This window comes from Macrobrachium nipponense, chromosome 18 (genome assembly GCF_015104395.2).
Source record: "Macrobrachium nipponense isolate FS-2020 chromosome 18, ASM1510439v2, whole genome shotgun sequence".
In the NCBI taxonomy this organism is placed as follows: Eukaryota; Metazoa; Arthropoda; class Malacostraca; order Decapoda; family Palaemonidae; genus Macrobrachium; species Macrobrachium nipponense.
This window is the reverse complement of record NC_087211.1, coordinates 64,724,101-64,749,610: the sequence shown is the minus strand read 5'-3', so window position 1 is coordinate 64,749,610 and position 25,510 is coordinate 64,724,101. Positions and strand designations below refer to the sequence as shown.

The 25,510-nt window shown below is 45.8% G+C and overlaps 1 protein-coding gene across 4 annotated transcripts; it reads right to left on the bottom strand.

The window, feature by feature from the left end:
- Positions 1–2,400: 2,400 nt before the first annotated feature.
- On the bottom strand, positions 2,401–25,510 carry LOC135197098 (SET and MYND domain-containing protein 4-like). 4 transcript variants are annotated; one of them, XM_064224059.1, is made up of 3 exons: positions 25,364–25,510; positions 2,777–3,538; positions 2,401–2,597 (listed from the first exon to the last, which is right to left on the bottom strand). In XM_064224059.1, the coding sequence occupies exons 2-3, from the start codon at positions 3,522–3,524 to the stop codon at positions 2,416–2,418; spliced, it is 930 nt and encodes a 309-aa protein (XP_064080129.1). In that variant the 5' UTR covers positions 3,525–3,538; positions 25,364–25,510; the 3' UTR covers positions 2,401–2,415. The 4 variants fall into 4 exon arrangements, with proteins under 4 accessions (XP_064080129.1, XP_064080127.1, XP_064080128.1 ...); XM_064224057.1 differs by lacking the exon at positions 25,364–25,510 and adding an exon at positions 5,870–6,175; XM_064224058.1 differs by lacking the exon at positions 25,364–25,510 and adding an exon at positions 5,964–6,174.

Genomic DNA, 25,510 nt, shown 5'->3' with positions numbered 1-25,510 from the left:
TGATTGTCTCTTCCTGCTTGTAGGAATTCTCACGCGCGGCTGCTCCTCGCGCCTGGCCCTGCTTCTCGCGCCTAGTCGTCTCCTGCGATATCGGATAGGGCCTGGTTGCCGCGTCGCGCCTGATTGGATCCTCGCGCTTACGGTTTAGTTCTTTGCTGGCTGACTGGCGCTCGCGCCTGGCTGGCGCTTCTGTGCTCGGCTGGCGCTTCACGCCCTGGCTGACGCCTCACGCCCCGAACTCGCGGGTCTGTGAATAATAGACCCTTCATCTGAGAGAATCTTCTTTTCTGGGAGGCTGATAGTAAGGGTTTTTTTTGACTTCTTACAGAAGATTAACATCCTTTCTTCTTGGAGGGCTCTCGAAAGGACCCCGACTAGAGAAGCAATAGACTCTTGCATATCCTTTAATATCTTCGTCGTTTCTTTCTCTCTGGTCTAAACGAGAGGAAGAGCCTTCTTTCTCCATTCCCCACAACTTATCGGGAGAAGCCAAAACCTTTGCTTTCTTATTCTCTGTCGGGGAGTCCTCCGAAAAAACGTTCCTGGACTCGAGTTTTTTTATGCCCGATTCTTCCCAGATCCTCTTCAAGGGAACGAGAACGATCCGCTGATCTCCATCCTCTTTTAGGTGAGAGGGGGAATTCTCCGATGACGAAAAACATTCACGTAGAACGCTTTTTCTAATGCGTTCTCTGGGCAGTCTGTGACGTTACAGATTCTGCCGAAGAGACGTCTGACTGGTGGGGATCCTCCATAACCTCCGTAAGGCTTTCGACATTTCCTTCTCCTCTGGGCTTGGGAGCTTGAAAGAGGTCTAGGCTGGGAAGCGTTGTGAAGCCAATACAGACGCCTCCTCCACTTCACTGGGGGAAATATTCACACTCATTTCTTTCCACAGCACTACTTTGCTTACCTTCTATGGCAGCCATTTTACGCTCCATTTCAATAAGCGCAGCTTTAAGGTTTGCTATCTCCGAAGCAGAGTCCGTAGGATCTGCATTCGGAGAAGGACCTGAAATAAATATTACAAGGAGCGTTCATAATGTTAGAGGAGGGTCAACATTACTCACCAAACCACCTTGAAGATTGAGAGCTAGCTTGGTTTTGGAAGATGACTTCCTTAACCGGTCTTTCTCTAATTTCCTTAAATAAGAAGTTAGAGACTTCCACCCTTCAGCACTCAAACTCTCACATTCATGACAAGTGTTATCCATCGAGCTTCATACTTCCTGCATCTTTTCCATACAGTGTGAGGATCAACCGAGCTTTTCGGCATTCTCACCTTGCACCCTTCATTCACACACATTCTCACCACACTTCCAGAATCAGACATCATGATGAAAATTCCAAGCCAAAATCCAAATAACGATCCACAAAAGCGTATGCCAGTACAACGATCCAAATACGTCACCAAAGGGTCCAAAACGATGATCAATTATATCCAAAAACGAAATCCAGCCGGAGATACCAACAACGATGTTGCCAGTATGGCCGACAGAAAAAATCTGATGGAAAACGGGAATGGGTTCCTATTCCCGCCACCCAGCGGCGGCGCGGTGGATCACCTGACCTACCTGTAGCGTGTGCGCGAAATTCGAAATTCTGTCGGCGCGACGGAGTCAATAGCTATGTATATATCTGACAGGTAAGTTGAATGTATAAAATCCTTCCTTACATAAACTTCCTTCCCATTTTTCAAAATTTATTTAACAAATAGCTTTGGATCTGTTGTTGATGGTACATCTCTCATGGTGCTCCTCTGGGTCCTGTTCTTTCATTTACTCTTTTTCACCTTTGCCAGTGATTTTTGTCAGTCTACCTCACCTACTATCTGCACCTTTGTGGGTACTTAACTCTCCATCCCTCTCCTGGCATCTGCACTCAAACTCAATTGCCCTATCCTCTTCTTTTACAAATCTAAAAACTTGAGTAAAGTTCAATGCAACCATGAATCACCGCATTCAATTTTTTTTTTTAAAGAAAATTAAAAGTCCCTTTGCCTTCAACAGTATTTTGCATGTCCAGGCAATAGACATCAAAATTTCTCAATCAAATACTATAAAAGTTTAATGCTGACTTTTATTCCTCTACTGCACTTCTGCCATAACTTAAATGTTGCTTCTTTAGTTTCCTTCTTCACACTACTTGTTTCATGTGATACATAATGCACACACCATCTGAGTTCATGACAGTTTATTGGGAAATTACCTCCCTTCAATAGTGAATGAAATTTTGGAAGTTTACACAACTGGAAAGTAAAGCGGAAAGAAAACACAAAGCAGAGATGAGGTATGTACTTCGACACCTGTAGTTTAGGAAAGTTGAACGGAAAAGAAATTATTCCCCTTAACATTCTTGACTAGCTAATACAATAAAACTAATGAATGTCTAACTTGAGAAAAACAGGTTTCTGCATTAGGTTTCATTGGCTAGGCCAGAGAGAGAGAGAGAGAGAGAGAGAGAACCACTTACCAAGCAGTTTGGACAAGGGAGGGCTTGGCCCTCACAACGCATTAGGCATTCCGAACATGCCTGCATCATGGTTTGGTTATATCTTATAAAGCTGACATAACCACTATCAACAGCAAGGACTTCTCCTACAGATAAAATAAGAAAAATTCCATTAACGCACAGCATATAATAATAACATTTAGATAATAATATACAGCTTAGCTATGTCTTACCCAATTTACAACCCCTTCTTTTACCTTATAAACTTAAACTTATATCTTCCACTTCTTACCTTACATTAATTCAAAGTTAATTTCTTAATTACCTGGAGGTATATCTCTTGTTGTGACAACATGTCTACCTCTCTCCTGAGTATGGATAACCTTCAAGAAAGAGCTAAAAGCTGGGACATCAGGGTTAACTCTTGCTAGTTTTGGGGGACACTTGGCATTAACAGATTTAATGGTGAAGTTATCTACTCGAGACTTCTTCTGCTCCTTGACACATCGTTCTTTTCTCTCAATTAACTTACTTCTTAGGTGGTTTGGATATCCATATTTAAGGGCTAAATCTATATCAACAAGGCATCTCTTGTAGTCCTTCAAGCTGAAAAAGATGGCAGAACGATTCGCATACCCAAGAGCGAGAGATTCAAAATCACTTGAACCTTTCTCGTCCCCTTTCTTCCCTCCATCACCGTTTTGGCCATTGTTGCTTGTAAATGGAAGCTTTGGATGCGGAGCCATTATAATACCCAAGTTATAGAGCTTCAACGCTTCCTCAAAATTACCCAACTTGTAAAATTTGTTGCCTTCTTCTCTAAATAACTTAGAGATATCCTCGACTTTCATTGGGCTTAGGGGACCTTTGAACTCAAAACATTTGTGTGCAGCAGGGCTATTCCACAAGAGGGTAAACATCTCTTGAAAATTTTCAAGCTGCAGAAACTGACTACATGTCCTGGCAGACTCAACAGGACCTAAGGCAGACTGGAAGCTTGTCTTCATATCCAAGAGTATCTTAGAGGAACTGATGTCAATGTGCTTTCGTTCAAACAACTTGTTGAAGTCCATGATTGTTTTTCTTCCTGAAAAGTACAAAGCATAAAAAATGCTCATACTAAATATTTTCTTATAAAAAACATATATTACACAAAATTATCTCGTTATTCAGTTTAAATGTAAGAGCACAGATTTTGAATCCTGTTTCAGTCTATTAAACTCTACCTTCACTTAGAATTACTGGAATAACTGAGAAATACATATAACATTACTGTAGCACACACTAATATAAACTCCATTGTTTTGTAACTGTATTCGTTGCAACACATGCTTCCAATGGACAAATTTTATTTTGAATTTAGTCATTTAGCCTCGATCACAAAGGACTCTTTAAATCTGAATTGTTTAACGCAATCAATTTATTGACAGTAACGAATCTGCAGAACTTCTTAGATTAACATGTGATGGATGCACTTGACGTATATTACAAATAAAAAAGATTACTAAATAACTATATAGTTATACTGGATACTGAAAGGCCTAACAAACATTTCAGTCAATTAGCCTAAGGATGAGGAATGAAGCTTTCTTTATTTATTTATCTACTTTTTTGTTGGGGAAGCAGTTTATTATGGAAAATCTAACCTACATCCAGTACAGATCCAAATGAAACAAGATGCTTAAGATGTGTGTTTAACTAACACTGCCCTGTTATTTAGCAGTTTATGGGGGCAGTCAGACCAGGTACGACACAATACCCTAGGCCAGAATAGGTGGAAGGAAAAGGGTTGCATAGAGAGGGGGTCCAAAGGGTAACCGAGATGAGGATGCTTAGGTGGATGAGTGGAGTAACCAAAAAGGACAGGGTTAGAAATGAACATATTAGGGGTACAGTAAAAGTCACTGATGCATCAAAGAAAGTGCAAGAGGCAAGGTTAAGATGGTATGGCCACCTGATGAGAAGAGAAGAGCAACACATGGCAAGAGAAGTGATGGACGTGGAGGTGGATGGAACACGAAGGAGAGGAAGACCTAAGACCAGGTGGAGAGATTGCATTAGAGATGATACGAGGGAGAAGGGAGTACGGGAGGAGATGACACGGGACAGAGGTAGATGGGAAAGAAGACGACGACGACCACTATTGATTAGATTAGGTTGGAATTTCATATAGCTTATTTGGGTAAAATGCAGTGTGCTGGGTCATGACTTACTTGGGAAGAGGGGGGAGGGGGGTGCAGGACAGCCAGGTTAAGGAACAGTATTTGAAGTTAGGTTAGGTAAGTTACTTTAAGGGTGGATTTTGGCATACTATACAACTTTTATTCTTTGCAATTTGTCATTTGGCGTATAATATTTTAGCAGCTGTAGGCACGTCCCATGGCTGAACACTTATCCCTTCCCCTGATTATAACTTCAAGATATTTTCCCACTATGAGTCTACCAAATCTACTGAGGGCACTGGTGTTTCTGACAAATCACCTAGGCCTAAATTATTCCCTGATAACAGATAGGCTAGACAGGTTTCCTTTATGTAATGAGAATCAAACAGAAATCAATATGCAGGTTAGGAATATAAAAAATGGCCCATATTGAATATCTATATACAATGGGTATAGGGTAAAAAACCGCATGGTACAGGAGTGGACCATGTACGATCAATGTGTACAACCCCAAGAAGAGTACATTATAACGCGTCCTGACACCGGAGTAGAGGTCTTTAGCTCTGTTTCTCACCAACAAGAAGTCGCGTCTGATGCCCATCTCCGATGTCAGGGCGCGTTATAATGTACTTTTTTTGGGGTTGTTCACATTGATCGTACATCGTCCACCCCTGTACCATGCAGTTTTTTACCCTACAATAGGTATACTTTGCCGTCTTTTCAACCGAACCTCAGCAGAAATTCAATTGCCGTGATAGTGCTAGGCAATTAAATTTCTGTCCTAGGCCTAGCCTAGTTAGGTTAATATCTCATCAACATTCCAAACATTATATATTTTAGTGGCAAATTCATAAATAGTTGATAGGATTACCGACCAATATTTAAAATAACTTAAAAATACTGTCGTCGTCAAACGGGTTTAGTTTTGGGTGCCTCTGATGATCTGCTACCTAGCTAGATGGCCAATCTGCTTAAAACCTTCCAGCAGCCCTATTTAGCCCTAATTCTGCTAGCAAATCAGACTGGTGCCAATCTAAAAGAACGACATGGCCAATTCTTAAAATACTTAAATACGACTACTTAGTATATCTAGAATTAGACAAGCGTAGGTTTCGGTGGCCACGTCTTCCTAATTTCAGCGTCACTCAACCATCACCATTAGAATGAATTAGGGTTATTTCAAAACAAATTAAATGAAATACATAAATCAATTAGACTAAACGGAGTCAAGAGATGTTAATTCTCGTCTCACTTACGCATGACAATTCGAAAGTACGAGACATAACTTAAAAGGTTTGTAGTGACTTGCAGCAAGAAAAGGGAGTTAACTCGTCCAGTAGACCTGCCTACCTCCTCCTAGGTCTCTGTGCTTCCCAGTAACTCGTCACTCAGTTTCCTCCTCTAGTTTCCCCAGGGTGATTTTAACGTAACCCAGTTCTTAGGAATTCATAAAATTATATTGACGATGAAACACCAGAAAATAGGGTCCGAGTCGAGCGTGAGACAGACCGAAGGTAGCCGCCGTTGGTGACGTCATGGAAGTCCCGCTAAACGCAACCAACACCTTGCGTTTGAATGTGTAGATTTTGGCTTGACTTCGGCGGCTTTGAATTGTACGAAAACCTGCTCTTGTTGTGACTTATAACGTAAGAAAGGTTTATTCATATATAACAATAATATATTATATATCTTTTTATAAATTGATATACGTTTCGCAATTAATCAATTTAATTTGACTTTGGTAATTGAAAGCTTTCGGTTATTGAAGAAACAGGTACGAACGCCGTAACCAAAACATCCACACGTGTTGTTAGTTGCTGCAGTCGTGACTATAACCTGTTGGATTATGCCGTTATTTAAATATTTATTACCCAATAACGCACGTTAAGGAAGTTTTAAACTTAATTTAAATTAATTGTTATTCGCATTGCTGAATTATTGTTTGTAATTTAATTATTATTTATTTACTGCATTGCTGAACCTGTCTTCGGTCTGCACTCTGGATCGATCAGAATTAAATACGATGGCCCCCCCCAGTGCTGCCACACTCTCGGATTGGAATTATCGTACTGGCTCCTCAAAATTATGGGTTTTCAGTAAAAAATATCGTACAAAATTGTAGATTTTATCGTAATTATTATCTCACACTGTTTCTGATTATTTAACACATTCTTATAATTTGACAAATAATGAATTTATGTATGATTTCTTTGTAGTCATTAATATCTTGCAATTTACATATATAATTAAGAAAAAAATACAAATGAAACATTTCTCTCTACAAAAACGAAAAAAAATGGAATTATGAATAATTAGTTAATGTTATCAACAATTGTTATGGACAAATTATTACTATATTGTATTAACACTGGTAAAAAAAAAGTATACAGCTTAGAACGTCACTTCTTTCCATAATGTAAACTAAACTGATAACGAATTAACACGAAGATATGTGAGTTGATAGGCCCACCCATACATATCTTTAAGCACCCCAAAACATCGAAAATCAAAATAGCATCTTACTGGAAGTAGTAATTTAAAATAAATAATATAATACTAATTAACAAACATGACTGGTACTGATACCTATCCCATGATAAAGGAATTAATAACAATAATAATTGTTAAGTATATCTTTAAGAATCTTCTTCCTAATCAAATTCAAGTTCTCTGACGTTCTGGAATATCTGAGCATGATTATTTATTATGGAAAACATATCATTTGCAAGAGTAAAATGAACACATGACCCTCCTGAATCTTTGACGCAACTAGCAGAGAGTAAAGCCCCATTAACTGTCCTTGTTTTCAGTCTGTTTCTTTGTTTAGTTTTAAAGAGGTTAACTTTACTGAACACTCTTTCGCATTCAGCATTAGAGTGTGGCAAGCAAAGAGCAGTTAGAGCAAATTTGGCTAGGTCTGAGAAACTACTATTTTTTTTTTTTTTTTTTTCCTTCTGGCCGGGGGCCGAGCGCCAGGCTGCCGACCCGTTCTCCTTCCCACCAGTGGCCCCACCCCCGGGGACCAAACCGGTGTCCTCCCCACAGGGTCCTCAACCCTGGCGGCAATAACCAATCGCCTCCCCACTGGGGGGCCCACTCCTGGCAGCCCAACTGATTTGCTTCCCCGCTGGAGGCCCCACCCCTGACGGCCAGACCAAATCTCCTCCCCGCCAAGGGCCCATCCACTGGCGGCTCGACCTGGTCGCCTCACCGGCGGGGGCCCCATCCCAGGCGGACCAACCTGTTCGCTTCCCAGTGGAGGCCCCACCCAGTCTCCTCCCCCACCAAGGTCCCACCCATGGCGTTCTGACCTGGTCACCTCCCGGCTGGGGGCCCAACACCTGTTGGCCCGACCTGGTCGCCTCACCCACTCGTCCTGGGACCTGTGATGAACTTTGCCCATTCATCCCAGAACCTGAGGCGGGCCTCGCACCACGACTGTCCAGGCAACTGTGGCGGGCCTCACTCACCTGTCCTAGCACCCGTGGCAGGTCTCACCCGCCAGTCCCGTCACCCATGGGAGGCCTCACCAGGCAACCCAGGCACCAGTGGCAGGCCTCACCAGCCCACCCTGGCACAAATGGCGGGCCTCACCCGCCCATCCGTGGACCTATCACAGGCCTCGCCCTCCTGCCCTCCTGTCCTGAACCCGTGGCAGGGCTTGCCTGGCCATTCCGACCCGTTGGCAAGCCTCACCCCGCTCGTCCCGGCACCTGTGACAGGCCACGCCCGCCCATCAAGGGACCTGTGCCAGGCCTCAATAGCCTAAAAGGCACCAGTAGCAGACCTCACCCGACTATCCCAGAAGCTGTATCGGGCATTGCCCGAACGTCCCAGTACCTTTGGTAAGCCTCGCCAACCCTTCCCGGGATGCGTGGCGGGCCTTGCCCACCTGTCCCAGGACGCATGGCACACCTTCAGCCTGGCTGGGACCCGTGGCAGCCCTCGCCCACCACCGTTCCCGGAGACACCCAATGAGGCGGGACCTTCGCCCACCCCAGACCCGGGACCCCATGGCGGGTACAGGCCTCACCCCCACCAGGGTCCCGGGGCCACCCGTGGTTGCGGACATCGCCCACTATGTCCTGGGAGCCATGGCAGGACATCGCTCACCCATCCCCAGGAACCAGACGTGGGCCCAGTCCACCTGTCAGGAAAAACCCGTGGCAGATATAGCCCGCCTGTCCCGGGACCCGTAGCACACCTTGAATGTCTGTCCCTGGAAGAGTAGGTTGGGGATCACCAGTCGCGGGACATGTGGCGGACATCGCCTGCTACTCCCGGGACCCCGGACCCAATGATGGGCTCCGGCCTGCCCTTCCCGGGAACAAGAGGTAGACATCGACTGTTGCGGTAATCGTCCGCCCATCATGGAACCCGTGGCGTATATCAATCCCCGCATCCGTTCCCGGGACCTGTGGGCAGGCCAGGCCTGCACGACCCGGGACCTGAGGCAAACATCACCCGTCCATCCCGGGACCCGTGGCTAGCCCTGCCCAACAATCCCGGGACACATGCAGACATTGCTCGCCGTTCACGTAGCAGACATCGCTAGCTGTCCCCGGATGCATGATAGGCCCCTGGCCTGCCCCGTCCCGGACACAGGCAGACATCGCCCCGCTGTCCCGGAACGCGCAAAGAAAGCCCCTACCCGCCCGGTCCAGGGACACGCGGCGGACATTACCCACCCGTCACTGAGGAGCCATGGCGGACATCGCTCACCCCAGAGATCCTGGGATCAGAGGTGGGTTTGGGTCCACCCATCCGAAAACCTGGTGGCAGGATATTGCCCGCCCGTCCATGGGACCGCCCGTGGCAAGAGGCAAGACATCCCCCACCGATCCTGGGACCCTGTAGCGTACATCGCCTGCCCGTCCCAAGGACCGGTTTGCGGTAATTCGTTCGCGCCCAAAGGGAAACCCGTGGAGGGGACATCGCCCACCTCTCCCGGGACATGTGGCGGGCAGGGTCCGCCGTGCCAAGCGTCCCGGGACGGGCGGGCAGGCGGGTCTGCCGAGCGTGCCCGACGGGCGGGCAGGCGTCCGCCGAGCGTCCTGGGACGGGCGGGCAGGCGTCCGCCGTGTGTCCCAGGACGGCGGGCAGGCGTCCGCCGAGCATCCCGCCGGGACGGGCAGGCCGGCGTTTGCCGAGGTGTCCCCGGGACGGGCGGGCCGGCGTCTTCCGAGCGTCCCGGGATGAGCGGGCAGGCATCCGCAGACGGGTCCCGGGACGCTCGGAGGCGCCTGCCGCCCGTCCCGGGATGCTCGGCGGCCGCCTGCCCGCCCGTCCCGGGACCCGCGGGCGGACGGACCTGCCTGCCCGCCCGCCCCGGGACGCTCAGCGTAACGCCTGCCCGCCCGTCCCAGGACGCTCGGCGGACGCCTGCCAGCCCGTCCGGGACGCTCGGCAGACGCCTGCCCACCCGTACCGGGAGCTGGCGGACGCCTGCCCGCCCGTCCCGGGGAGCTGGCGGACCCGCCATGGGCGCCCGTCGGGCAGCTCGGCGACGCCTGCACCCGTCCCGACTCGCGGAACGCCGCCCTCCCGTCCCGGGAGCTCGGCGGACCAGCCTGCCCGCCCGCCCGGGACGCTCGCGACGCCTGCCGCCCGTCCCGGACGCTCGGCGGACGCCTGCCCGCCCGTCCCGGGACCCTGCGGCGGACGCCTACCTGCCCGGACGCTCGGCGGACCCTGCCCGCCCGTCCCGGACGGTCGCGGACGCCTGCCCGCCCGTCCCGGGACCCGCGGCGGATGCCTGCCCGCCCGTCCCGGGACGCTCGGAAGATGCCGGCCCGCCCATCCCGGGACACCTCGGCAACGCCGGCCCGGCCCGTACTCGGACGCTCGGCGGACACCGGCCCGCCCGTCCCGGGACGCTCGGCGGACGCCTGCCCGCCCGTCCCGGGACGCGGTCGGCGGACGCCTGCCCGCCCGTCCCGGGACGCCTCGGCGGACGCCTGCCCGCCCCGTCCCGAGACGCTTGGCGGACGCCTGCCCGCGCCCGTCCCGGGGACCCCGCGGCGGACTGCCTGCCCGCCCAGTCCCGGGACGCTCGGCAGACGCTCCCTGCCGCCCGTAACCCGGGACCCGCGGCAGACGCCATGCCCGCCCGTCCGGGACGCTCGGCAGACGCCTGCCCGCCCGTCCCGGGACCGCGGCGGACGCCTACTGCCCATCCGGGGACGCTCGGCGGATGCCTGCCCGCCCGTCCCGGGACGCTCGCGGCGGACGCCTGCCGCCCGTCCCTGGGACCCGCGGCGGATGCCTGCGCCCGTCCCGGGACGCTCGGAAGATGTCGGCCCGACCCGTCCCGGGACACCTCGGCAAACGCCGGCCGCCCGTACCGGACGCTCGGCGGACACCGGCCCAGCCGTCCCGGGACGCTCGGCGGACGCCTGCCTGCCCGTCCCGGGACAAACGCCGGACGCCTACCCGCCCGTCCCGGGACGCTCGGCGGACGCCTGCGCCCGTCCCGGGACTCTGGCGGACGCCTACCCGCCCGTCCCGGGACGCTCGGCGGACGCCTACCCGCCCGTCCGGGACGCTCGGCACAGCGGACGCCTGCCCACCCGTCCCGGGACGCTGCGGGACGCCTGCCCGCCCGTCACCCGGGGACGCTCGGCGGACGCCTGCCCGCCCCGTCCCGGGGGACGCCGGCCCGCCCGTTCCCGGGGACGCTCGTCGGCGCCTGCCTCCGCCCGGTCCGGGGACGCTCGTGATCCTATTGGCCGGAACGCCTGGCCCGCCCGTCCCGGGAACGCTTCAGGCGGACGCCTCGCCCAGCCCGTCCCGGGATACGGCTCGGCGGACGCCTTTGCCCGCCCGTTCCCGGTGGGACCGCGGCGGACGCATGCCGCCCGTCCCGGGACGCTCGGCGGACGCCTGCCCGCCCGTCCCGGGACCGCGGCGGACGCCTGCCGCCCGTCCCGGGATGCTCGGCGGACGCCTGCCCGCCCGTCCCGGGGACCCGCGGCGGACGCCTGCCCGCCCGTCCCGGGGCACCCGTGCGGCGGACGCCTGCCGCCACGTCCCGGGACGCTCGGCGGACGCCTGCCCGTCCGTCCCGGGACCCGCGGCGGTGGACGCCTGCCCGCCTGTCCCGGGACGCTCAGCGGACGCCTGCCCGCCCGTCCCGGGACGCTCGGCGGACGCCTGCCTGGCCCGTCCCGGGACGCTCGGCGGACGCTGCCCGCCCATCCCAGGACGCTCGGCGGACGGCGCCTGCCCGCCCGTCCCGGGACGCTCGGCGGAGCCTGCCCGCCCGTCCCGGGTACGCTCGGCGGACGCCTGCCCGCCCGTCCCGGGACCCGCAGCGGACGCCTGCCCGACCGACCCGTCCGGGACTCTCGGCGGACGCCTGCCCGCCACCGTCCCGGGGACTCTCGGCGGACGCCTGCCCACCCGTCCCGGGAACGCTCAGCGGACGCCTGCCCGCCCGTCCGGGACGCTCGGCGGACACGCTGCCCGCCCGTCCCGGGACCCGCAGCGGACGCCTGCCCGACCGTCCCGGGACTCTCGGCGGACTGCCTGCCCACCCCCCCGTTCCCGCCCGGGACGCTCAGCGGACGGCCTGCCCGCCTCCCGTCCGGGCTCGCTCGGCGGACACCTGCCCGCCCGTCCCGGGAGGCGCTCCCGGCGGGACAGCCTGCCCGACCGTCTCCGCCCAGGACGCTCGGCGGACACCTGCCCGCCCGTCCCGACGCTCGGCAGCCTGCCCGCCCTCAGGACCCGCCGGAGGACGCATGCGCCCATCCCGGACGCCTCGCGGACGCCTGCCCGCCCGTGTCCCGGGACCCGGGCGGACCCGACGCCGCCCGTCCCCGGGACGCTCGGCGGACGCCTGCCCGCCCGTCCCGGGAACGCTCGGCGGACGCCTGCCCGCCAGTCCCAGGACCCACGGCGTACGCCAGCCCACCAGTCCCAGGGACCACGCTCGGCGGACGCCTGTCCGGCCCAGTCCCACCCGGGACAAGCGGCGGGCCTCGCCCGCCACTTCCCTGCACAGTTGTAATAGCTATCTGTACCTAGGAATCAGAATATGCCATGCATCTTCTCAATTAATCTGGGGATTCACTGAATCTTCAAGTTCTTTCCCTGCACTCCACGAATCCTACTCAATCCTCTCTTTCTTCTTCTGGCACCTCCACTAATCCTACTGAATCCTCTCGATTTTCTTGGGGCTTCTTTCTCTAACCTAATCCTGTTTCTTTCTCCCGGCACCTACACAAATCCCCTTATTTTCTTCACTGTTTCTATATTCCCTCCCTTTTCTTTTCCATCCACGAATCAATAAAACTCTAAGAAAACATTTTAACATATTTATTTCCGTTCTAGTTCAATTTCCTTCAAGGATTAACAAAACAAACTTATTACACAAAAATAAACATCTTCTCAAAATTTCCACATCTTGTCCGTCTGAATGAGGCCAGTGCAGTCTTCATCATGCCATTTCTTCAAGATCCACAGAAGCTTCTGCAGTTTTCACTTGCTCTCCTCCATTCGTCTTCATTTCTCCTGGAGGTTCTTCAATCAGAGACCATTTTTCTCCTTCGTTCCTCGCAGCCATCCAACCTCATCATCCATCTGGTCCGTTCCATTCGCCCTGGACCCAACCCCGCCTTCTTCTTCAGCGACTCAGGCGACCATTTCCTTCCTCTAGAAGGCATGCCAGCTCGTTCCTCTTGAGTTTCGCTGTTTCACTTTACACTGGAGTCCACGCCCCTTTTTTTTTTTTTTTTTTTCTTTTTCCTTCCAAGAGGTCCTCCAAAGCCTTCTGCAGGCGCTGCAACCTCAGCTCCAAGTCTTTCCAGTCGGATTCCCACTTTTCTCTTGAGTCTTTTTGTTCCTGAATGAGCCTCGCTATCCGCGCCGCTTCTGCCGTTTATAGCTGCATGTCTTTCTCCTTCTGTCGTAGGAGTTTCTCGAGCCCCTCAAGCAGGCAGTTTGCGTCTGACCACTGCCCAGACAGTTCCCTTATCCTCTCACAAAGGGCATCGTTCCTCTCACCAATTTCCTACACGTTGTTCTTCAGATCCTGGTTTTCTTCGGCCAGCTTGACCATCTTGTCTTCCAGCTGCCGTTCCTCCCTCTTCTCTTTATCGTTCCAGCTTCGAGCGAGTGAGCCCTCTCTTGCAAGGCCTGCTGTTGCAACACCTCCTCAGTGATCTGGATTTCAAGAACGCGTTCTTCCCTTCCGCCCGCCTTCTGCGTCTCTTCTTGGTCGTCGAGCCTCTCTTGTAGCTGAAGAATTATTGTCCTGTCCAAGTGCACGCACTGCTCTCTCTGGCACTGGATGGCTTCTCGCAAGGCCGCAATTCTCTCGTTCAGTTCCTTTTCCTTAGGCTCTTCAGCTCCATCATTATCAGTCAGGAGAGAAATCTCGCCAGCGAATAGGCAGCCACACCAAACAAGATCACTAATAACATCTGCTGCCAAGGCCAGATAGGGCCACATTTTCTTCAAACTGAAATCCATATCTGAAGTATCCAGTTCATATACTCTCATCTCTCTCTCTCGATTTTTCGTTGATTTTCTATATTCCACGAGAGATATTTTGGTTTATCGAAATATAGCAGGAAAGATTCTGAACTTTAATTATGTCTTGTCTCTTGGTTTTATAAATTGCTGAAATATCTCTCTCGTCTCTCTCTCTCTCTCTCTCTCTCTTTCTTTCTTTCTTGTTTTTCTTTCTTACTTTCTTTTCTTTCTTTCCCCCCCGAAGGTCTGGAATTCTTCATTTGTTCCTTCATTTAGGTTTAAGGGCTTTGCATTGGCAATATTTTTGGAGAAGGAGAGAGAGCGAGAGAGAGAGAGAGAGAGAGAGAAGAAGACCGTGAACCGTATTTTGCGTAGAAAAACAGAAAAATAGAGAATCAAATGTGTGTATAAACTATGCTTAGTGTATAATGCTTTAATTGAGGTTTATATAATATTATTTATTCTGTCTATATATATATATATATATATATATATATATATAATATATATATATATATATATATATATATATATATATATATATATATATATATATATATATATATATATATATATATGATATAATGCCCCAAAGTCAGGTCACCTTTTAGGCATGCTGTCTACGCACGAGGAACGCCAAAGGACACGAATGAATCAAAAGTATATTGAAGCAGGAATGCGCACTGAAACCCACTATTGAAACCCACTCATGGAAATTATGACAGCCCTTAAGCAAGCTTACCCCGCGTCGTGCGCACGTGGGGCGTAATATACGTGATGTGTGCAACAGTACTAAGAGAGGAGAGAGAGAGAGAGAGAGAGAGAGAGAGAGAGAAAAATGGCTACGGTTGTTAATGATGATGTTTTTTCCCAATCACAAACCGTGACCAGGTAGTGTTTTTCTTCTTCTTCTTTCGAAATAGCGTATTCAGGAACTTGGCCTTTTTCTCTTTAAAGGAAATTCTGATGGCCACAGCTGTGAGTAAGAATAGACCAACGTGAAATGACTGTTAACAGTGTGTATTTTATAATCTTATTACATTTTACGAGTATCTGTTTATTTATTTATTATTTGTCCATATTTTTTTTATTTTTTTTTCTTTTCCAATTACTAGTCTCTTCTGTCTGTTTATCTGTTACCTTCTGTTACTACTTTCTAATGAACACCATAATATTCTTTGGAAGCTTGAATTTCAAGTCAGTGGCCCCTTTGGTGGGCTTCTTCCATATGAATATACGGTTTTATAGAACCCCCTTTCCTTTCTGCCTTTTTCTTATTTTTTCGGCCCTGGGCAAGAACAGGACCTCTGGTTGCCCGTCCCAACTGCCCCTAACAATTCGCACGTCCGTCAACAATCATTATGCCAATGAGTAACTTGAATTATTGGGTAATAATAATTCACTGACACACAACTCGTGCGTAACGCTGGCCACTTGTTTTTTAGGATGTCGGATGTCTGATACCATTAAGAAGTTTTCTGTTTCCTGATTTCGTGAGCTAGTTATCGTCCGTTCTATTTTAACCTTTTTAGCCTTTCTAGGGGACCGTTGTAGTCTCAAAGTTAGTATTATTATTATTCTAAAGGTGACCTCATTCATATAGAATAAAGCCCACACCACAGGTCCATTGACTTGAAATTCAAGAACAGAGGTAATGGGATATACAGAATGAAGAGATCACCAAACACACACACACACAGAGTTTCATTAGCGACTTGTGTTTATGATGGTTAATTTTTCAGAAATCATTTTCACAAGCAATTTATATTTGTTACCAAAAGTTCCCCTACTCAAATGATTCTTCAATTAATTATTTAGTTCAATTGAACGTTTGCTACAAGTATGCACACAAATACAGTCTGTCTCTCTCTCTCTCTCTCTCTCTCTCTCTCTCTCGTCCGGTTTTTTTTTTACCTCATCTATGGCAATAAATTCGGGGATTTTCCTTTGTTTACCATTTTGTCAAATGAATTCATGAATTCTCTCTCTCTCTCTCTCTCTCTCATCTTGCCCCTAAGGTCTGGAATTCTTCATTTGTTCCTTCATTTAGGTTTAAGGCTTTGCATTCGATATAAGTTGAAAGAGACCTTACAGACCTTACATCTTGTTTGGGTTGCCCCGCCCAGGTCCCTCAGTATGAGGCACCTCTAATGTCTACCAGAGAGTTGCTAGTACATCTTCCGGTATATTTTGCATCTTCCAATCTTGGATGGTCTGGGATGCAGTTTAGATATTTGTCGAGCTTATTCTTAAACACATCTACGCTCACTCCTGTTATATTCCTCAGATGAGCTGGCAACGCATTGAATAGACACTGCATTATCGATGCTGGTGCCTAGTGGATTAATGTCCTGTGTGCTTTCCTTATTTTTCCTGGTATAGCTTTGGGCACTATTAATCTACCTCTGCTTGCTCTTTCTGATATTTTTTTAGCTCCATGATGTTTTCAGCTATTCCTTCTATCTGTTTCCATGCCTGAATTATCATGTAGCGTTCTCTTATCCTTTCTAGACTATATAATTTTAAGGATTGTAGTCTTTCCCAGTAGTCAAGGTCCTTAACTTCTTCTATTCTAGCTGTAAAGGACCTTTGTACACTCTCTATTTGTGCAATATCCTTTTGATAGTGTGGGTACCATATCATATTGCAATATTCAAGTGGACTACGAACATATGTTTTATAAAGCATAATCATGTGTTCAGCTTTTCTTGTTTTGAAGTGCCGTAACAACATTCCCATTTTTGCTTTACATTTTGCCAATAGAATTGCTATTTGATCGTTGCATAACATGTTCCTATTCATCATCACACCAAGGTCTTTAACTGCTTCCTTATTTGTGATTGTCTCATTATTAGGTCCCCTATGTGCATATAGCTTTCCTTCTCTGTCTCCATAGTTTATTGATTCAAATTTATCAGAGTTAAATACCATCCTATTTACCTCTGCCTAATCATATACTTTGTTAAGGTCTCCATGTAGCGCGTTCGTATCTTCATCACAAGTAATTTCTCTACTTATTCTTGTGTCATCGGCGAAACTACTCACTGCCGAGTCCTTAACATTACTGTCTATGTCTGCAATCATAATAACAAACAGTAATGCAGCTAACACCATACCTTGTGGCACACCGGGAATTACCTTAGCTTCATCCGATTTCTCATCGTTTTGCAATAACTATCTGTTTTCTGTTGTGTAAAAATTCTTTTAACCATCTTTCTACTTCTAGATAAACCAACATCTGTTTTCATTTCCGCTTTTCTTTCAGACGTTAATTCATAATTGTTGGGTCAGACTCCCAAATAACTTGATAGGTAGGAATTTAATATTAATGTAGAATATTTTGAAACCAATTAAGAACTGTCAAGCCCGATTGTATCCTAAAGTTGGTCATGTTCCTGTTTTCAGAAGGTCCGCACGGTGCCACTGACGTTACGCAGTGAGGCTGAGAGTGCGCTGCAAGAAGCTTGAAAAAAATATTATAGAAAGATAGTAGAAATGCTAGATTATGTCTCACCAATTGTTACTGTCAAGAAGCAGAATGGATCCCTTAGGATTTGTGGGGATTTTCGTAGAATAAATGAAATTCTTCATGAATCTAAATTCCCATTACCTAATATGTCAGAATTAATTTCCAGTGTGTCTGGATATAAGTATTATACCAGACTTAATCTCAAGAAGGCTTATTTGCAAATGGAAGTTGCTCCAGAAGACCGTAAATATTTGTAATTAACACACATTTGGGTCTATATAGATATTTACGGTTACCATTTGGTATCCATTTCTGCTCCTGCAATATTTCAGAAGTTCATTTCCCAATTGTTAGCTTTTTATGATTTTGCTTATCCATATCTGGATGATATTGTTATAGGTGGAGACTCACCAGCTGAACATGAACACGTGCAACTAGCTGAGAGAAGAGCCCCATTAACTGTCCTTGTTTTCATTCTGTTTCTTTGTTTAGTTTTAAAGAGTTTAACTTTACTGAACACTCGTTCGCATTCAGCATTAGAGTGCGGCAAGCAAAGAGCAGTTAGAGCAAAATTGGCTACGTCTGAAAAACAAGACTCTTTTTGGGACACTTCTCCCCAGAACTTATCAGTGACTCATTAACGAGATGTTTAAGTTCATGTTGCAATATGGGAAACATTCTCCATTGATCATCCACCTTTTGAAGTAGTGAGTGGTCATCTGGGGGTACAATCAGGGGATTAGGGGAAGCTCAGAATCAGATGCAAGAGGGAATAAGGAGGGGATTCTTTCTCTGAATTCTGATGAGAGAGCATTTTTTGGACAAAGAGTTTAACTTTGACAGGACACCATCATTGAAATTATACCTCTTCTTTATTTGTGTGCATGCCACTATAAGGAAACTTCTACACCTCTGATAAAACTCCTGCTGTTGAGCTTTCTTTTCCTGTATGGAGGGGTTTTTTAATCCCTGCATAACTTTAACTCCTAGGTACATTTGGTCCTGTCCATAAATGAGAGAAGGAGGTCTCTGAATAGCATGGATACTTTATCATGGAGAACTGTTATTACTGCTTTATCTGACGGGAAAAATTTGTTGAACTCAGTAAACTTTGGAAGAACCCAGTCAAGGAACATGAAATATAACTTCATGAAAGGATCATGAAGGGAGTTGATAATCAACTATGTTGCTAATAGTTTCTCAGCGAGCCACTTCTCCGAGAAAAATAGCTTCAGTGCCTCCCACTGTTCCAATAGCCTTTGAACCACGTTACAATTGGAGACAAGCGGCGGGAAGCCATGTACGGACTCCGAAATAATTCTTTCTTTCTTTTTTTATAGAAATTAGCCTGTTTCATGGAGGAGTTCACCGACCATTTATATTTGTAATTAATTACTTATCAACACCTTAGAATTATCGCACAAACCGTACGATAATGGAAAATACTATCGTGCATCGTACCAAGGCCGTTTTTATCGTACTTGTACGATAATTATCGTACGTGTGGCAACACTGCCCCGCCCTTGTACCAATAAAACACAATTGGCCTCAGGCCTTGTGCCAATTCAGTCAAGGAGATTCCACAAACGGACTTATTTTGTACAAGTCCTTTGATTGTGACATGTATTTCACTAATCATATTTATTAACTTATGTTAATCTATGCATTGAAATGGGATGTTTCTAGTTTCCGTTATTTTAGATTCCAATTAAATGGGATACCTATAGGTCGCCGTCATCTTAAAGGGTGATTCACATTTCCCTATTCAAAGTTTTCATGATTTCCTTTGATATATTCCAAGTAATGTATTATCATTTGCCTTCCTGTCTCTCCATCATTTTTTTTTTTCTGTTCTGATGAGCTCAGTCATTCTCAATTATAGTGATTGTACTACATTTAGTACTGTAACTGGCAGTTTTCTGAGATTGTAACACAGGGAAACATTAGATACAGCTCTAGTTTAAGTCGGTGTACTACCTCCGGACTTTCCTTATCAACTAATGACCGACCTTCATAAGCCGGCCGACACCATCTTACCTCTTCTGGAAAAAAAATCCATATCTGGTCTGTCGGAACGCAATTTTAAATTATTTCTAAAGAGACAATAAAAATGTTTTTGTATTAACACAAATGATAGGTGTGATTTTTCATTTCGAAGGAAGGTCTAATTGACCTGGGTAGTTTTTACTGTACTACCTACTTACCTGTATTCACATCCTCTTCCTACCATCTCGCTATAGCAATTATTTCATAGTGCAAGTACCAGATTTTCCTCCTGTTGCGCCTTTCAAACCTACCTACTCTCAATTTCTTCTCCAGCGCTGAGTGACCTCATAGGCCCCAGTGCTCAGCCTTTGGCCAAAACTTTATATTTCATTCCATTGCCTGGGTAGACTACCTACCTCCTTTTCTACCAGACAAAAGATAATTCTGCTTTGAAAACATTAGATTCCCATTCCAAAAATTACATCAAGCTAATGTATGTACTGGAATATATTAATTTCCTTTGTGTGCAAAAAGGGCCCAAGCTGCAAAAAACTGACCAAGTCAAATTTAGTCATTCTGTCAAAGGATCATTTTAACATCTTTAAAACCAACTACTTTGAATAAATGACACACTTGCAGAATAATGAGTCCGAGAAAATCAAATTATTATAACACATCAAAGCCAAAAAGAACACCAAATACAAGTAATTTTATCATGTTGATTCAGTTGCAGTTCTCCAAATTTTGCCTCCTAGAATCATATTTTCCTTAGTCTGTTAGTTTTGGTTCTTTCAGCGTTATTCCCTGTTATCAGGAGTACAATACTAGTGCTGCTTGTTTATTTATTTTTACCTTGTTTACAAAATACCACGTGCATTTGTTCTTTAGGGACCTCCTCCCCTTCTGCTTCCAAAGATAGCAGGCGGAGGAAGAAGGTTGCCACACCCAGCCATAAGAAGTCGAGCAGGGCTTCTGAGCTGACGGCCAGTCACGGGAGTCTCTCACTAGTGGTGGTACTCCCCGTAATGAAGGCCCTGTCACTATGGCAGGGGAGGAGATGCTGCCCGAATTCCATAGACTCCCGCGCAGAGCGGACCACTGCCAGTCCTGAGAAATCACCTACCTGGGATTATAAGGGTTAAAAGTCTACGGACCCAGGTCCGACTTCCTCGGACTGGACCGGTCGTATGCTGGAGTTGGGGGTCCTCTGAGGAGAGTCCTCCTCCTGCAGAATAAGTAACTTGGGAGTCCGTGACCTGGAAGGACTTGAGGGTCCTATGCCCCAGGACTCGGACGCAACCAAGTTGCAGGGGAGTTTTTCGGGGATAGCCCATTTGATATCGCAGAATAATGATCTCGAGGAAAAGACCATGCCTTTCCCCGTTGACCACATTTCAGCCAAAGGGTCCTTCTGGGAACCCCAGAATGAACCCAGGGTCTCGATCTGTTGCCACAGTTGGGATGTGCAGAGGGCGTTTTGAACCAAGTGAATTCTCTGTATCTGGGCAGAACTCCCTTTGGATCGGGCTGGCCCTTCCTCTTCAGGTCCAAGGCTTCCTTGGGCCCCCAATAGGAACACCCTTTTCTCTTTCACTTTTCTTTCTCGTAGGGCACAGAGGCCGGTGGCGAACATTCATGCGCTGGACGGGCGTGTTATGCAGGTGTCTAGATAATTGAGTTCCCTGTCTGTAATCTAGATGTTATGTATGCAAGACGTTATGTAACGAGCGCGGGAAATCTTAGCTCCGCAGACACGTTCAGTTCAGAGCTATTGCACTGTGTTGCATAATGCGTAAATGTTATAAGTATAACCAATTATTATTGTGTTAGTATCGAGTCCGACACAGAGGCTTCGATCTTATAAATTCTACCTCATGTATGCAGGATATGATTCCTTATTGTATATATATAGAGCTTCGATGCTCATATGTTTGTTATGATTCTATTATATACGCTTATTGTATTTTGTATATTCAACTACCCGCTTTCTTCAATGTAGTTTAAGCCAATAAACACAAGCCAGAAGATATTGCTTTATTATCGCCCTTCATCCCGGAACCTCGGCGACGAGAAATGGAATATTACCTCCAATACCAAAACACCATCTTTCCCTCTGCCTACAGGTAAGAGTGAAGAATTGTCGTATGGGTCATATAACTAAAGCAGGCCCAAAATAATGACGAGAAAACACTAGAGTAGATTGTTAGATGCAAGTCCTGCCCCTCTCTCTAACAAAGGAAGAGTAGATTGTTAGATGCAAGTCCTGCCCCTCTCTCTAGCAAAGGTAGAGTAGATTGTTAGATCCAAGTCCTGCCCCTCTCTCTAGCAAAGGTAGAGTAGATTGTTGGATGCAAGTCCTGCCCCTCTCTCTAGTGAGGGGAGAGAGGGGCTGAAAATAAATCAAACCTAATGAAGAAGGCGTTTTCCTATTGTTCGCTTCCCTGACATTTTGTCTCGTCTGTCAGGGAGTGATATATATAGATAGACTTGGTGTTATGTATTAGCCTTTTATTGTCTCTGACAGCATGGGATTGTCCAAGCCTTTATTTCTTTTTTTGACACAAATTCATTAATTAAAACCCAGAAGTCCTGCAGTTGAACATCCAATATGTTCAAGAGGCATGAAACTCCTTCCTCAGCTCTGAGACCAGTTAGAAATTCCCAGGTGGGTAGAACTTCGTCTGATTACAGATTTATACCCAGATTCCACCCTCTAATGGGTAAGTCTCATGTGTAATGACCGAAGGTTTCTATTTGTGTGGGAACCAATTGCAAATTTTAAAGTAATTTGTATCTTTCCTAACACAAACCTGAAGGTCTTTACATTAACAACCAACCTAAGCCAACCCTAATTCTGGTACCTGGGCCAAAAGGCAAAGTGGAGTGCAGACCGTTGGTAGCTAACAACTTTGTCTGAAAGTTAACAGCCGTTCCACTTGTGCGCACAAACAAAATCCTATGTAGAGACCTTCAGGTTTGTATGTTTATATCCAATGGTGAATTTTATCAACGAATATTTGGCATGGCAATGGGCAACCCTTTATCACCACTCCTCTCAAACTTGTACATGGAATTCTTTGAAAAACGCTACTTATCTAATATCATTTATATTCCTGTAAAGTGGTATAGATACGTTGATGATATTTAAGCTGTTCTGCCTGCTGGTATTGATGTAAATGATCTACTCTCTAAATTAAATAACCAGGTACCATCGATTAAGTTTGCTCTAGAATTGGAAAAAGACAATTGCCTCCATTTCTTAGATGTTTTGATACATAGAGAACCATTTATATGTAAATTCATTATTTATAGGAAACCAACCAACAACCTAACTTATATTCATTTCTATTCAGGCCACCATCTTAACATCAAAATATCAATTTTTTCTTCTATGTTTTTACGAGCATTGCGCATTGTCAGTCCCCAATATTTGGATCAAGAAATTGAACACATAAGAAAAATAGGGAAAGATTTATGTTATCCCTCACATATATTAGATATTTGTTATAATAAAGCCCACACAAAGTTTTATAGTATAAGTAACACAGAGAAAGAAAATTCTAAGGACATTCTCAGTTTGCCTTATTTTAACGGATTTGAAACCATTAAATCACTGTTAAAAGCCTTTAAGGTCAACCTTATTTTTTCCTATAATAACACACTTAAAGGAATGTTAATAAAAAATGGCCCCAGGGAAAGCAACAACATAATATATAAAATTCCATATATGAACTGTCCCTCATTTTTATCTCAGACAGTCGAGCAAGGGCTTAGAAGTAAGGTTAAGCCAGCATAAATATTCTGTAAAAACTGGGCAAACATCTAATGCAATATTCATTCATTTAAGTGAAAATAACCACCGGACAAATTGGATTAGTAGTTCAGTAATTGCTGGATCAAAAGATGTCTTATCACGAAATCTTTTAAAATCTGCCATAATACAACTTACTTCCCATTGTAATTTTAATATTAGTCGTGGCCTGTTTCATTTAGACCCTTGTATTTGTAACATGTTTAAGAATGACCTCAAAGATATAATTACAGACTTAAATACAAATTAGTTGCCTTACAGATATCTTCGTTGTATATGTATGTTTAAATTATGTTTTGTGAATAAGTTTTTGTTTACCAAAGATCTGAATTGGTCAGCTGTCGCCCTGTATAATCTTTTAATTGTCTTGTCCCTTTGTCTGAGCAATGGGACTTAATCTTTTTGTTTTTAAATTGTACCCATGTTTATGCTTGTTCAGAAAGGTTACTCATTCTCCAGTTGTGCCGGATTCTAGGTACTAATCTTATAATCTCTATCTGTCAGTTATACGACCTTCCCTGTACTGTAAATTCCTCATGTAAGTCAGTTTGTCTGCTGAGTAAAGGACGCCGAGTCGAAAGATCTTGCAGAAACTCCGTTGTTTATTTTTCCTTCGTGGCTTATACCTTCATTTATGGATTTATCACGCTCGAAACTTACATGATTCAGTTATACATACATCCATATATATAAAATATATGAAATATATGTTTATGTATGTATATGTATGTATAAACACATAATTACAATGCCATTATAATTATGTTACAAAAACTACTCGCTTTATTATTATTATTGTAATTATATAATAATAATAATATAATAATAATATAATAATAATAATAATTAATAATATATATTATTTTATTAATTATTATTATTATTATTATTATTATTATTATTAAATAAAATAGCTTTACCAGGCCACTGAGCTGATAATTATCAGCTCTCACGGCGAAGGCCAGATGGATTCGTTTTCACTAACATTGTTTTTATTTTTTTTTATATATTTTACCAATTAAACTGCAATTTTTCAAAATTTTATAATTGGATTAATCGGAAATATGGGAGCTGCTGACAAAACTTGACTGGTTGATTGATTTCCAAAACTTAATAACAACTGCTGATTATACTTAGGACATTCACACATCAAACGTTTAACTATTTTAATTACATTAACTATTATTATTACTTTAATTTAATCAAGTGCCAAGTTTTCTTTGCAATATCTAAAAGCAATTTAACATTGTGATTGAATGACGTATGAATATCACTTCCAAAATACCCCTGAATAGAACCATCCGCCACCCCCCCCCCCCCCGCCCACATAAAACAAATACATTGCAAAGAAATTGCATAAATTATAAAAAAGGAGTAAATTATCGAAATAAATATCAAAGTGTCTCCTGCCATGAACTTTGACCTTAAGCCAAGGCAGCAAAGCAGAATAAAGCCATTTGTCCTGAAGTGGTCTTCTGCGACTCTTCGTCACTCGTTTGTTTTTTGAAGGAGAAATCTTCCTCTCTCATCTCTCTCTCTCTCTCTCCCTCGTCTCTCTCATCTCGTCTCTCTCTCTCTCTCTCAGACGAAATATGCAGCGGGTGAATATACAGACGCAATCACGTTCACAAACATACGCACAGAACAAACAAAACAAAACCAGGACACACGAATATATATATATGTGTGTGTGTCCATATATTAATATATCACACACCCACACACACACATATTATAATAATATATATATAATAATATTATTATATATAAATATATATATATATTTATATATATATATATATATATATATATATATAATAGTATATATATATAATAATATAATATATAATTATATATATATATATATATATATACTATATATATAAATGGCAAGCTAGTTAGAGAGATAGATAGATAAACAGACACACAGACAGACAGATACATATACACACACAACAATATATAACCAGACAGCCAAGTAAGTAGCAGATCTCCTGAGAGCCTCACCTGTGGCGAATTCTCTGGGGGGCGAGGATCAGCCTCCCACAGGGTGACGGAGTCGGGGATGTGAATACTGCAGGTGGAGTCTGTTCGAAGGTAGTTTCCTTCTCCAGGTTCCTCCGGGGGTTCGCCATCTTCGATATCAACGCCCGC

What these genes read in the sequence shown, in the direction of transcription:
- LOC135197098 (XM_064224057.1), bottom strand. An exon ending in AACAAGAGATATACCTCCAG is followed by an intron (nt 2,598 to 2,776) that starts GTAATTAAGAAA and finishes TTTTATCTGTAG; the next exon opens with GAGAAGTCCTTGCTGTTGAT.